The sequence below is a fragment of the Saccopteryx bilineata genome, chromosome 3 (assembly GCF_036850765.1).
Source record: "Saccopteryx bilineata isolate mSacBil1 chromosome 3, mSacBil1_pri_phased_curated, whole genome shotgun sequence".
NCBI classification, from domain to species: Eukaryota; Metazoa; Chordata; class Mammalia; order Chiroptera; family Emballonuridae; genus Saccopteryx; species Saccopteryx bilineata.
The window spans coordinates 151,385,613-151,399,285 of NC_089492.1; the positions used below are offsets into that span (position 1 = coordinate 151,385,613).

Here is a 13,673-nt window from a genome sequence, read left to right on the forward strand (position 1 = left end):
GGAGTCTGTCTGCCTCCCCGTTTCCAGCTTTGGAAAAATAAAAAAAAAATAAAAAAAATAAAAGTTTTCCTCAAATTCTGCACATTTCTTTTTAAATTTATACCTAAACTATTGTTTGTTATTATTGCTAAAACTTTTGAAAGCTTTTGGCAATGTCTGAAGTATTTTTAAAAAGTTTTGAAAGAATTTTGGGTAAAAACCCCCACAATATATAAACATAAACAAATCAACTAGAGGAAGCCAACTGGTGAAAGCATGAGAGTGTGGCCTGTTAGTTCCCAGCAGCCCATGTTTAGTGGCATCATGGGACAGACACAGGTTAATTCACCAAGAGAGTTCAGTGGTGCTGACTTAAGATAATTGCTGTTGTAACTCAAACGACCTAAATCAACAGCTTAAAGTAAAAGAGCAAAAGATATTTTATCTGGTAAATGTCACATCTATCCCTAATGACTTAAAATTAAAACTCTTAAATATACAAGAAATGTCCTATTATCAAGAATATTTAATTTCAACCAAATATATACCACAATCATATGTCACATGAAACACTTAAGGCATTACCCTATAAAGACTGAAAAAATATAAGCCACTATTTAACACTATTTTTAACCATTATTTAACATGGATCTAATGATCTAGGCAATGCAATAATACACACAACCATACATATTAAATAACTAAGTTGACATTCAATCATTTCACACCTACAAAAACGGCAATTTCAAATAGCCCAACTTTGTGTGTGTGTGTGTGTATAAGGAAAATAAATATAAAATATAAGAATGCTCCTTCTCCCTGCACAAACTCTGCACAAACTGGCCTTTCAGCACTCTGCCATCTTGGCTGCTTCTCCTCTCCTCCAATTGGCCTTTCTCTGCTCTCCTCCAGCATGGGCTCCTCTGCTCCATTTTATAGTGTAGAAATCAAAACCTTTAATCCAACATACAAACAAGGAAGTCTCTGATACAAAGTCACTTATCTGAGGCATAATGGGATTCCCCATAAGAGTGCACCACCCCCTATCATGCAACAGTCAAGGGTGTGGGGAAAAGCTTAGTCTTAAAACTAAGCCTTAGGCTATAAGGACCCTGCCTGCTTACAGCCTGTCTCCCACACCCAATGCAAACTATAAGCGAGCAAATATATATATCATATTTACAAACTTATCTGACCAACAGTATTTCATTTTACTAGAGAATAAAATTGTGTATTACAATATCACAGACAAATACCTCCCAGCAGTACTAAAAGCCACAGAGGAATTGTAGTGAAGAACAAGCCAATCTGGGGAGGGCGGTGGGAGGGCAAAAAGAGTTGTCACCCCATCCAAAGCATTAAATGAGATAAAGCATGCAAAGCACTTAGCACAGTGTTCAATCAATACAAAGACAGTACTTGGCCAACAGTAGCCATCCTGACCAAGTAATTACAGGTATTACCAATTAGGCAATAGCTACCTACGTAATATATTCCTGAAATGGTAAAAAATAAAACTTGGATAAATATCACTTCAGAAAAACTTTTTCTTATTCTGGTTCATCTTTAATTGGTTATGGTTCACTGTTTCTCCTATCAAGACAAAACTCAATGTGCTGAACCTCTTAAAATAGTAGGGACAGGAAGAACATTACGCAGTCCTTAACCTCCTGAAGCTCATGATCATACCATATAGGTACAAATAAACCCAGATGCAGTTAGAAAGGGGCTGACAAAATGCAGAAATTACTTTATTTACAAGAATCTTTAGGATTCCAATAAAATCAGATCTAAACTATTTCTTCCTTCTTATGCTTTCTATATTTTACATATAATCAATATTTGTTCTCAAAATGAACTTATTCTCTCTTCAACACAATTCTCAGTAACCTATTTTCTCCTCCAGCCATAACCCAAAAGCTCCCAGTAAGTGGGGTAAACCTCTGAACAAGAAAAAAACTCCTCTATGTGGGAAACATAGCTACTGCTGCACTGGTTCTGAAAACAGAAATTCTTGGTACAGCTACTCACTATTTCATGCCCCGTTTACAAATCAAGAAATAATACTTCAGATGAGCCTAAGTTACCTATTCAGAGAAGCATTTTTAAAGTGGCCCAGTTTGAAAAAGCATGTTTCTCTTATACGCTGCTCTACCAAATAACCTTTGAAATGATAAATTTAAGCTATATCTCAAAGCTCTCTTATAAACATATTAAGTTTTGGAAAGCACCTTTATACCATAAATAATTCCCTAGAAAATCTTCTGCATCCAAATTAATCATTCCCAAAAGATAAAATCCCATTGCAGGACGTTTAGTCCTGTCCAAATGTCCAGAGACATGTGGTCCACACCAAAGTCTTCTAATCTTCAAAAATCCAAATAAGGCTCTTGTTATATCATGGAATGCAAACTGCTAAATTAATTGAATCAGCAGACTGGGCACAGGCTATCTCTCAACCTGTACTTCTAAGACAGCTTTTATTAGCATATGCTTTGATCTAAATCTAATACTATAACTAAATAAAAAAAAGTTAAGAACCAAAGTTAGATTATCATTTCATTTAGCAGTCACTGATTTAGAAAAAAGTGATAAATTGTTAGAACTTAAGAGGTCTTAAAGTATATTTCATTTTATAAGCAAATAATCTAAGAAAATATGTAGAATTTTAGTTTCAAATTCAGTATGCTACTTTTATCAAAAACTACAAGTTCACAACTCTTTAGTCATACAATGACTGAAATTACTTTTTCAAAAATGCAGGTATGATTTACAATAGCATCAAAAAGAATAAAATATCTCAGAATATATACTATGTTTGCTTTGGCAGCACATATACTAAAATATCTAGGAAAATATAGTAACTGAGGAGGTGAGAGACTTGTACATTGAAAACTACATGTTTCAGTTAAGACAAATAAATGGAAAGACATCCCATGTCCATGGATTGGAAGACTTAATATCGTTAAGAAGTCTATATACTACTCAAAGCAATCTACAAGTTCAATACCTATCAAAACCACAACGGCACTTTTTGCATAAATAGAAAAATCCATACAGAATCTCAAGGAATTCCAAATAGCTAAAACAATCTTGAAAGAGAACAAAGTTTGAGATCTCCCACTTCCCGATTTCAAAACATAACAAAGCTACAGTAACCAAAACATGTGGCACTGGAATAAAAGAGACAAATAGTTCGATGGAATACAAAAGAAAGCCTAAAAATAAACTTGCCATATAAATGGTCACATGATCTTCAAACAAGGCTTCCAAGATTCTTGGGGTAAGGATCATCTCTTCAACAAATGTTGCTGGAAAAAATTAATTTGAATTGACAAATCACACTACATCAGACTTAAAAACGCTGCATCAAAGGATGTAATCAATTAAGTAAAAAGGTCACCTACAGAATGGGAGAAAATATTTGTGTATCATTTATCTGATAAGGGGTTAATATCAAGAATATATAAAGAACTCCTACAACTCAATAACAAAAAAATTTTAAATGGGCAAAGGACTTGGATATTTCTCAAAAAAAAGATATAAATAGTGATACTCAATATCATTAATTATTACAGAAGTGCAAATCAAAACTACAATGAGATTACCAACTCACATGCACTAGGCTGGCCACTATAAAACCTATTTTTAAAACATAAAAAATAAGTATTGGCAAGTATATGGAGAAACTGAACCCTTCGTATGCTGGTTAGAAAAACTATAAACTGAACCTTTTGCACTGTTAGTGGTACGGCTGCTATGGAAAATGGTATAGCAGTTGCTCAAAATCTTAAAAACAGAACTACCACCTGATCCAGTAATCCCTCTTCTGGGTATATAATTAAAAAATTAAAAGAATTAAGAAAGGCCTGACCAGGTGGTGGCGCAGTGGATAGAGAGTCGGACTGGGACGCAAACGACCCAGGTTCGAAATCCCAAAGTTGCCAGCTTGAGCGCAGGCTCATCTGGTTTGAGCAAGGCTCACCAGCTTGAACCCAAGGTCACTGGCTTGAGCAAGCTACTGAGTGAGCTTTTGCTCAAACCAGATGAGCCCACACTCAAGCTGGCGACCTCCGCATCCCAGTCCGATGCTCTATCCACTGCGCCACCACCGGTCAGGCTGTTCCTTCCTAATGAAAGCAGTTTTGGATTAAGTCAGTGATTTTTCCACTGCTGTGCCACAAAAAGTTTTGAAACACGCAGAAACTGATCTCTTTTCCCTTAGATTGTTAAATTAAAAAAAATGACAGCAGCCAACACAATAGCTGTCCCATGTAAATGAATCAAAATTATACCTATATTTTTTGTCAGGTTGGCAAAAAACACATTTTTTGGTGTACTGCAGAATTTGTCATTAATTTAGTAATTAGTGCCATAAGATGAAAAAGGTTGAAAATCTCTGAATTAGGTGGTAATTAGTTTCATCTGTAGTACTAGATCAGTATTTTTTGTTGTAGTTCTTGTTCTTGTTTTGTTTTTTCTTTTCTGTGCAATTGCTTTAGAAAGATTTTTAGAAGGCCATAACTCTCTTGATTTATTTTGGTGTATATACCACTTAAGGCAAAGGTTTGAAAAGTGCATACGGCCTAAGAGGATTTGTGGTTTGTCATGATAGTGTCAGATTTGCTTTATTTGTTTGATTATGTCTAATAATTGTAAAAACACGTAACAAAATCTGCCATCTTAACCATTTTTAAGTGTACAGTTCCATAGTATTAAGTATACTCAGAGGTAGTTGGGCAACAGTTCTCCAGAACCTTTTCATTTTGCATAACTTAAACTGTACCCATTAAACAGTAACTCCCCATTTCTCTCTCCCTCCCCCATCCCACCTCCATTCTACTTTTTTGTTTTTATGAATTTGGCTGCTTTAGAGAACCATAAATGGAATCATGTAGGATTTGTCTTTTTTTTTGTATTTTTCTGAAGCTGGAAACCCGGAGAGACAGACAGACTCCCGCATGCGCCCAACCGGGATCCACCCGGCACGCCCACCAGGGGCGACGCTCTGCCCACCAGGGGGCGGTGCTCTGCCGCGACCAGAGCCACTCTAGCGCCTGGGGCAGAGGCCAAGGAGCCATCCCCAGCGCCTGGGCCATCTTTGCTCCAATGGAACCTTGGCTGCGGGAGGGGAAGAGAGAAACAGAGAGGAAGGATGGGGGGGGGGGTGGAGAAGCAAATGGGCACTTCTCCTATGTGCCCTGGCCGGGAATCGAACCCGGGTCCCCCGCACACCAGGCCGACGCTCTACCGCTGAGCCAACCGGCCAGGGCCGGATTTGTCTTTTTGTATTTGGTTTATTTCACTTAGCATAATGTCCTCAAGATTCATCATTTTTAGCATGTGACAGAATTTTCCTCCTTTTTGAGGCTGCTATTATACATATAAATATATAACATTTTTCCATATTGTTTACACACTTATCAGTGGACATTTTACTTGACTACTGTGAATAATACTGAACATGGGTGTGCAAATATCTCTGTGATCCTTAATTTTTTTTGTGACAGAGAGAAGGACAGATAGGGACAGACAGACAAACAGGAAAGGAGAGATGAGAAACATCAGTTCTTAGTTGCGGCACCTTAGTTGTTCATTGATTGCTTTCTCATATGTTCCTTGACCAAGGGGCTACAGAAGACTGAGCTTGGACCCAAGGTCACTGGCTCAAGCAAGGGGTTACTGGGTCTGCTGCAGCCCCCATGGTCAGGGCACATATGAGAAGGCAATCAATGAACAACTAAGGTGTCACAACGAAAAACTAATGATTGATGCTTCTCATCTCTCTCCGTTCCTGTCTTTCTGTCCCTATCTGACTCTCTCTGTTAAAAAAAAAAAAAAAAAAAAAGAAGGAACAAAGCACTAGCAATGAATTTCTGTAGCTTCTGGAAGTCCAAAAGAGATTTTGAGATGCTGATGCCACTACAGGCCTTCAATTATCCCCAATTCCTTTTAATCAATGGCCAGTTTCTGAGAATATTCCACATGTCTAGACTTACTTGCCACACCAATCTAGGATTAAGAAGTATTCAGAGTGCAACAGCGTCTAAGCTAACCAAAGTACCTAAATCAGCGGTTCTCAACCTGTGGGTCGCGACCCCGGCGGGGATCGAAAGACCAAAACACACAGGGGTCGCCTAAAGCCATCGGACATACATATTTTATTTAAAAATGTATTGTATAAATATGTATTTTCCGATGGCTTTAGGCAACCCCTGTGTGTTTTGGTCTTTCGACCTCCGCCGGGGTCGCGACCCACAGGTTGAGAACCGCTGACCTAAATCATCAATATCAGTCAGTTCCTTGGTTTATTGCTTCAAAGAATTCCTTGTGTTCCTTTTGGGAATATGCATGATCCAGAATGGCTTGTGATCATTATAATGGTTAACAAGTTGACAGGTAGTGACACGGATGATCACAGCAACACTAGTTCTGTCCAAACCTGGCAGGTCTGCTCTCTCCAGCAGGTATTCAGTACTAAAAAGTCTACCTTAAGTACTCACTCAGGATTAGATAGCTTAGTTTAGGAACAACAGATGGCTTGGAATGGAATCCTGGCTCAACTACCTACCAGCTTTGTTACCTTGTGGAATACAGGCACATCTCTTTTTTTTTTTTTTTTAATTTTATTTATTGATTTCTAGAGAGAGGAGAGAAAGAGAGGAAATGGAGGAGTGGGAAGCATCAACTCATTGTAGTTCTCCTACGTGCCATGACCAGGCAAGCACAGGGTTTTGAACCAATGACCTCAGCATTCTAGGTGAACACTTTATCCACTGCGCCACCACAGGTCAGGCCAGGCATACCTCATTTTATTGCACTTCACTTAATTGTGTTTTACAGATATTTGGTTTTTTACAAATTGAAAGTGAGACCCTCCACCAACCAAAATATTACAACTTACTTTATTGTGGTGGTCTGAAACCCAAACCACAGTATCTCCCAGGTGTGCCAGTATCACTTCATTTCTCTGTGCCTTCTTGATCTAAGTTGGGGTATTATGAGAATCTTAAATGTTAAAATCCAAAAGTTACAAAAGTGATGGTTTAAACAGTGTTTATTACTCACTTCAGTTACAAGGGAAGTAACATGTAGAGGAAAAAAAAAGTGGTGTCACCCTAGGCCCAATTATAGCAGAATTCCTAATACATAGCATCTGCATCTGAGTTCAGAGTTTTATAAGTACTTATGACCCTCAACCCAAGTATAGGGTTTGAGAAGGAGAGAAAGAGGTCATTTTAGATAAACCTTCATTTAAAACTGAACAGCTGAGATTCATAAACTGCAGCTGTTAACAAAGGTTCTACCCTACAGAAATTCCAGTCTGGGTTAAGAATGACACCCATAAAATAATTTAAATAGCTAAATAAGGCAGTACAAGATTAAGTTCGAGGCCCTGGCCAGTTAGCTCAGTGGTAGAGCGTCGGCCTGGCGTGCAGGAGTCCCGGGTTCGATTCCCGGTCAGGGCACACAGGAGAAGTGCCCATCTGCTTCTCCACCCCTCCCCCTCTCCTTCCTCTCTGTCTCTCTCTTCCCCTCCCGCAGCCAAGGCTCCATTGGAGCAAGGTTTGCTCGGGTGCTACGGATGGCCCTGTGGCCTCTGCCTCAGGCGCTAGAATGGCTCTGATTGCGGCAGAGCGACGCCTCAGATGGGCAGAGCATCGCCCCCTGGTGGGCATGCCGGGTGGATCCCGGTCGGGCGCATGCGGGAGTCTGTCTGACTGCCTCCCATTTCCAACTTCAGAAAAATACAAAAAAAAAGATTAAGTTTGAAATGAATGATAAGTAACAAGGATGATGCAAATTCATATGGGACTGCAGAAATGAAGAGAAATGGAGAAGCCCACTGCAACGGAGAGCCCATTGCAGTGCCCCAGGCTAGAGGCTGTGGGGAGAGCTGACCAAGAAAGTTAGTGGGCACTGATGCTGCTGGTAGAGTTAAAAACGAGAGCAATGCACAGAAAGAATAATCATGGATTAATAAGAACTGACACAAGATAATATTGTAAAGTATCCAATCCTCAATTCCGCGGGTTTTCGTAGAGAAACCAAATCCAGATAAAATTTGAAAAGTTTTATTGAAGGAGGAAATTTATTAAATATGCTGGCCGCATATATCTTACACGAGGCAGCAGTCCCAAATCGTGTGTCCAATTAATATTCTAGGGGCTAGTTATATATCCTTAATTATACATGGGTGGGGAAAAAGCCTAACATCACGGCATAAGCTTATAACCTTTGTTTTCACTTATACAGGTTTGGGGAAAGGATGAAGGGGGGATGGGACACAATTCATTAGCAAGTTTATAACATTTGTCTATAGGGCTCATAAAAAACGTTTCTACACATTAAAACTTACAAGGTAACACAATAGTAAAAATGGCACTCTACATATTAAAAGATATTCCTTTATTCTCTAGTGTTCACCTGCCATTCCTTTGTTCAGAGATATATACATTAACTACACCCTTTCAGGAGGGGAGGGGTAGTTTCCATGGGGACAAATGCCTGTAAATGGCCCATCAATGTAGGAAAAGGTTTAATTTACTCTTTCTCTCTCTGCATCTGGCTATTCACTAGCTTCCTCACAGGTGTGGGGGGAGGTCAGAGAATCCAACTCTCCTTCCTCTCTGCATTTACAACACAATGCCATTGGCCATCCTGGTTTTGATGCTAATCACACAAGTACAAAGATCATTTTCAAAATCTCTCTGCATGCCCAAATTAATACAATGTTCTTTAAGCTTCCTAAAATATTAGTATTAATTCTGTAATTTTTGATACCTTACAACAATATTTCTGCTCTGGACATGTGCAGTGTGTTGGTGCCTAGACACATACATAAAGACATTCATCATGCAGCTGAGAACAGTTACTGACCACCAGGGCAGGATGATAACCACTAAGAAGTACAAAGTCACACAAACCAAGGGAGAAAATTTCCAAGAAGCAGCATATCAACAGTGCCTCATGCTGCATACAACAGATAGCAAGGGAAAATTCAGTCATAGAAAACTAGCCTCTAGTCTGGCAAGGACAATCAGAAAGCTCAAGCCACATGCAGATGAAGGAGAATTTCTAAAATATCAAGTTCCCAGCAATGATTTTATTTTCCAAGAGTAGTCTGGCTTACTACTGCTCTGGATGATAAGAAATTAGATGATTTTACATCTACTTCCCAAAGCTGATCTTTTTGGCAAGTGTCTTTAAATTCTGCAAGGACTATAAAGAGGAGAAAATAATCATTAGCAAGAGAAAGAAAGGACATACTTTTTTCAACTACAGGATTCCAAGGCTCTTGGCAGTAGGACACAGCTTCAAGCAATATTAATGAAGTAACATTCTACTTACTAGACCCTAAATTAGAGCAGCCACTCTACCCCCATAAAGGATTAAAACACCTTCCTCTTAAGAAAATCACTTTTTAAAATGTTTTTACATTTACCCTGGCCAGTTGGCTCAGTGGTAGAGCGTCGACCTGGCATGCAGGAGTCCCGGGTTCGATTCCCGGCCAGGGCACACAGGAGAAGTGCCCATCTGCTTCTCCACCCCTCCCCCTCTCCTTCCTCTCTGTCTCTCTTCCCCTCCCACAGCCAAGGTTCCATTGGAGCAAAGTTGGCCCGGGCGCTGAGGATGGCTCCATGGCCTCTGCCTCAGGCACTAGAATGGCTCTGGTTGCAACAGAGCGAAGCCCCAGACAGGCAGAGCATCGCCCCCTGGTGGGCATGCTGGGTGGATCCCGGTCGGGTGCATGGGGGAGTCTGTCTGTCTGCCTCCCCGTTTCCAACTTCAGAAAAATACAAAAAAAAAAAGTTTTTACATTTAAATGAAGTAATAATTTGATTAGCAGTAAATACTACTACTACTCAATTCTACATCCTAAAACAAATTGCCTAATCAAATTAGGTTTCTATCACTCTTCTGGCTTTTATTCCTAAGCATCTGTCTCCTCCTTCTGCACCTCTGTCACATACACAGCTTAAAACAAAACTGAAACATAAACTGTCACAAACTAAAACAATTGTATTCCTGAAAAACTATCCAAGTTTCCCTTTACTAGACACATAAAATGACCTTTCGATTTATAATAAATTAAAAGACAACCATGCCTTCCATAAACCCATTTAAGAAGTACAAAAGTCACAGTATGTAAAATATAACATAGAGCATATAATCAATAATATTGTAATGACTAAGTATGGTGCCAGGTGGAGACTTGAAATATCAGAAGATCACTTTGTAAATTATATGACTATCTAACAACTGTTCTGTACACCTGAAACTAATATAAACTACTGAATGTCAGCTTTAATTGAAAAATATTTTTTTTTAAAGTGTGGATGGAAGAAGACAGTGTTAAAACAATTTTTACTGTTAAACAGGCCAAATTTTGGCAGGAGTTATAGCAGAAATATAGTTCTTTACTATTTAAAAAAAACAAACTATATTACATGAAGTAATGCTTGTTTAAAAAAAGCTCCTCATAATGGGCTGATTTGTAAATCAAAACACTACTAAAAATTATACATTTAGTATATACACACATTTTTAATATTTTTTCACTACACACACCCACCCCTACTTTCATGATTCTTAACATCTAAATCTTAGCTTCAAGTCTTGACACTAATTCAGAACAAAAGAGTTATTTGGTATTATAGTAACTTCTATTTCTGGCAATTCTTGCAAAGTCCTTACAAACTGCAGAGCACAGCCAAAACATTTTCAAAGTTCCTTTCCTCTGGACTATTGACAACACAGCCCCATGGATCCTAAAGATGGATGTTAAGATATAATTATGTTACAACACGCAGGATGTTAAGACAAAGAATTATTCAGGCTTCTGACTTTAGAAAATTAACAACATCTAATCCAAACATGAAAAATTGCATTAGGTAATCTAGCTACTTCTGATTTTCTACAGAAGATGAGTTTTATTTTGTTATAAAGATTTTTTGGTAAAATTCTGCTGCAATGAAGGAAAACCACACAAACTTACAAAACACCCAGAGAACCATCATTACAATTGCAGGTAAATCTTAACTTGGAAAAAGAAAACTAGTTTATATTACTAAAAAAGGCACAAAAGATCCCTAAGCTATCAACAGACAACTGAACTTGGCTCCCTTCGGAAATCCGCCCAGACTTGCTGAAAAAACTCATGAGCATCCTTTTGGGGCAAATGCTGTCTGTGTTTGTGCCCTGTCAGATGCCAAACTCATGGCATCACAATCATGTGAGAAAATCAACCTCACTCCTCCAAATTACTCACACAAAACAGTAGTAGAATTTGATCAGCAGGAGGGTTGCAAGCACAGGCCATTTTTGAAGCTACCTTCCACACTAGTTTGTATGAACCAGATCCATTCATGATGGGCAGAGGCCTATGTTCTGTACTGGTATAATTACCATCAATACTTGAACAGTTCATTTGTACATTCATATTGTTCACACAGACCTAACATGGCCACAAAAGATATCTATTCTTCCAGGACCACTGACTGTTCTTAGTCACATCTTTTCACACTTTACACCCAAGCAGGCATTCTCCTCACCTGATTGCTACATTTATGGGGATTAGAGAGGTGCAGCCAAACTTATACACTATACAAATGGGAAATTAGCAAATATAATTTAGGCTGACATTTCTCAAACAAGGGATTTATTTCCTTAACTACACACAGAGAATGAAAATATAAATGACTGTTGGAAAAATAAACAGCAGGATAATACAAATTTAATGTTTTACTAGACTCAATCATTCTTTTATTTCCCTGTGCTAATAATGATGGCTCATGAAAACCAGTCATTCACTCAAACAAATGTTAAATGTCTACTGTGTGCCTGACACTGTGCAAGGTAAGCAAAGGGACAGAAAAGCAAGGGCGCAATACCTGTCAAGAATGACTCTAAACTCAAGAATACAAGCCCATTACAATATTGTACTATTTTAGGTTTATGAAACACTTAACAACATCTCAGACTGTGCTGGGCACCATGGACACACAAGAACAATGCTGAATTACCACAAACCCAGGCCTGACTGGTTCTAAAGCATCAATTTTTTATTCTGAAAATAAACTTGCATCTGTCAATTAATACTTTCTATAGATGGCAATTCTCTGAATAATTTCCACCTTTGTTAACCCCCCAAAAAGCAAGTAACTTTGGTCATATCAAATTTCCTTGCACTGGCAGTTCAGTGTGAAACAAAAGCTAAACTAACAAGTTTTGCTTAGTTTTTAAAAAACCATTCACTTTTAGTGATTTCTTCAGGAAACCACTGTGACTCATTTCCCTAGACTCAAAAACAGGTAGTATTCACAAAATTATAGATTTGGTCTTCTAGTGACAAAATAAAATAATTTGGTCTTCTGGTTTAACCATGTAAAAATACTGGTTTACAGTCATACAATACTAATGAGAGTTTTTAAAAATAGAGGCCAGCCCTTGACTGTAAATTGTAGATAAAGGTTTGCAAACTAGAAACTTGACATTTGTTTTTAGTCTTTCACGTTGAAGATAATGACACCCAATTACGTATCTTAAACGTAAACAGATTTTCAATAGCTGGTCAGACGGCTAAGTAGAACTGTATTACCTATAGAGAGAAAACAACTAAACATCCGTCAATACACTGCAAAGCGGTACTGAAGAGGTAAGCTGAAGAAACAAGATCCCTCTCCTTAAAATGTTTGAACAAGTTCAAAGTAAAATGTTGTAAGCTGTATCATAAGGCCTTTCCACCAGTCTCGCTACGTTTACTACGACATTTTAACGTGAGCTGTTTGCATACCGTTATCAAAACCGCAACCAAAAAAAAAAAGTCCTAAAATTTGCTTATTAACAGCAATCAAGTTAAAAATACAACCCTCCCCCACAGAGAGGGCTAGGTGGCAAGAACATCCGAGAAGTCAGGAAGTTTTGAAACGGCAGTGACAGGAGACAAGGGGGAGGAATCACGAACAAGAGCAACTCGGTGAGGCCGACGCCACCAACTGGCATCGGGAGGGCAAGTTTGCGGCTCGGGACGGGGTTCGACCCGACAACTTCGGCCGGAAGGAGCCCCGCGCCGCGGCCCTGCCTCCCGGTGGCAGCCCGGCTGCGGCCTCCGCGAGGGCGCGGTGACAGCGCGGGGCCGGGGACGCCGGCGGGTGACACCCACCTTCCTTCTCGGCCCGCGCCGCGGCCACGACGAGGGTCATTACCAGGTGCAGCGCTCCCAAGAGGCCGGCGGCCGCGCTCCGCGGACCCCCGCCGCGGCTGGCCGCGGGCTCCAGACCGGCCCCGGCGGACGTGGAAGCGGCGACGTCTTCTGCTGCTTCTCCGGCCCGCTTCCCCATCCCTGCCGGCCGGGGGCCGCCGCGCTCGAAGTCCTGCGCGGCCCTTCTCGGCGAGGCGGCGGTGGCGGCGCGGAAGCCGTGGTCCGGGCTCGGGCAGCGGCGCCGGGGACGAGAGCAGCTTCCGACCCAGGGCTCGGGCTCAGGTCGTGGGTTCTTGTGTGCGTGTGAGCTAGAGTGTCAGTCACGGCCGCGGCCTCGGCATCGCCAGCGAAGAGTCGAAGGGGAGACGCCGCAGTTCAAGCTCGGCGGACGGCCATACTGGAAACGGGCACGGGCCACGGTTCCCGGAGCTCGCCTGCGAGAGGCGGGGCACGACCTGGGCACCGCCCCCACCGTGCGGTCACCTGGGGC

General features: G+C 40.4%; 1 protein-coding gene across 1 annotated transcript in view; it reads right to left on the reverse strand.

Moving 5' to 3' along the window:
* Positions 1–13,454, reverse strand: part of TMEM131 (transmembrane protein 131) — a 259,254-nt gene extending 245,800 nt beyond the window's left edge. Inside the window, exon 1 of the mRNA XM_066267786.1 lies at positions 13,145–13,454. Coding sequence (XP_066123883.1) covers positions 13,145–13,322 — 178 coding nt within the window. The 5' untranslated portion in view covers positions 13,323–13,454. The remainder of the gene's footprint in view (positions 1–13,144) is intronic.
* Between the last annotated feature and the right edge of the window lie 219 nt (positions 13,455–13,673).